The sequence below is a fragment of the Macaca nemestrina genome, chromosome 13 (assembly GCF_043159975.1).
Source record: "Macaca nemestrina isolate mMacNem1 chromosome 13, mMacNem.hap1, whole genome shotgun sequence".
In the NCBI taxonomy this organism is placed as follows: domain Eukaryota; kingdom Metazoa; phylum Chordata; class Mammalia; order Primates; family Cercopithecidae; genus Macaca; species Macaca nemestrina.
In genome coordinates, this window is record NC_092137.1 from 103,846,016 (window position 1) to 103,847,605 (window position 1,590).

A 1,590-nucleotide genomic window follows, 5' to 3' on the forward strand; every position below is an offset into this window, starting at 1 on the left:
CTCTTTGGATTAAGAACCATCAACCAGTTCATCCACAATTTCTGAGATAACTTGATATAATTCTAGGATTCACCTTCTCCACCACTGTTTACCAGTCTGAGCCTGTATACAGTTTTCCTGTATGCCCCATTTGGCAAATATTTCTTTGCAAATAAAACATTGAGCTTAGAGATTCATCTCTGCAATTTATTTAGACTTCAGTAGTTTACTCTAATTCTCCGTATTAAGCCTATTCCTGCTCAGAATACCTACAGTGGCTTCCTCTGTGTTATTTGAATTCCAACTGAAGCCATAAACTAGACTACTCAGGTGTCATGATCTCTGTCTTTATTAAATCAGGAGAGGCATTGCTATGTCTGTGTACTTGGGGCTGAGAAAGAGAAAAGAATTTGGGTGCAGAGGTGACTTCATGTCCCCCTCTACCGACACCATCAGAGTGTGGCTGCATCTGAGGAACACTCTCAGCCCATGGAGGCATCAGGAGGAGCAGCTGGGGCAGCCCAGCCTCACACATCTGCTTCCCTGGGGGTTTATGTTCGGGTGTGTAACACTGTGGGAGGGAGATTATCATACTGTTGACAGTAATAAGTTGCAAAATCTTCAGGTTGCAGGCTGCTGATGGTGAGAGTGAATTCTGTCCCAGATCCACTGCCGCTGAACCTTGATGGGACCCCACTTTCCAAACTGGATGCAGCATAGATCAGGAGCTTAGGGGCTTTCCCTGGTTTCTGCTGATACCAGGCTAAATAACTGCTAATGCCCTGACTTGCCCGACAAGTGATGGTGACTTTGTCTCCTACAGATGCAGACAGGGAAGATGGAGACTGGGTCATCTGGATGTCACATCTGGCACCTGAGATTGGAAACATAAAAACAAATGTCCTCATAATTAATCATGTTGTAAGAGAGTTTCCCTGAATAGTAAAGCAGTACTCAGAACCCTGGGCTGAGTAAACTGCTAGTGTTCTCCTTCCTTACCTGGGAGCCAGAGCAGAAGGAGCCCCAGGAGCTGAGCGGGGACCCTCATGTCCATGCTGTGTCCTGACTGGGTCTGATTCCTGCATGAAGTGTGACCAGCCTATTAATAAGTCTCAGGGCAGGAGGATGTGCTCTGGGAACATGCAAATGAGCAGGGGACGGGGCAGGCTGGGCACAGTTGCGGGACTGGCTCATGTCAGTAACTCAGCACCGGCGCAGTGTCCCCAGGTGTCCCAGGTAAGACCAGGGTAGCACAAATTTGTCTGCAGATAATGTGTTTCTACTTGGGACTAGTTTGTGAAGAGAAACATTTTTCGGTTTCTTTTTGACCATTTGAAATATTCCTCAGGAGTCGATGGAATAATGTATTTCATTGGTGTATGGGGAGTACTTAGAATAGTATTGTTTTTTGTGGGAAACACATGGTAAAATTTTAAACAGTACAATTCTCAGGTCTTCAAAAGACTCTCATATGATTCCTGTTAGGGAAGGGGGTGCTTGTCGTATACTTGCAACATTTCTGTGAATTTAACATTGTTAATTGTTCCTTTCTAAAAAAATTAAAAATAAAATTTATTGACCTGATGCTAGACATATTTGTAAGTGTTAGGT

The 1,590-nt window shown here is 44.3% G+C and overlaps 1 gene segment (V, D, J or C); it reads right to left on the reverse strand.

Moving 5' to 3' along the window:
* Positions 1-202: 202 nt before the first annotated feature.
* LOC105467691 (immunoglobulin kappa variable 1-9-like) lies at positions 203-1,048 on the reverse strand. The segment is given in 2 exon segments: positions 203-853; positions 979-1,048. Coding segments are annotated over 2 exon segments (378 nt in total).
* Between the last annotated feature and the right edge of the window lie 542 nt (positions 1,049-1,590).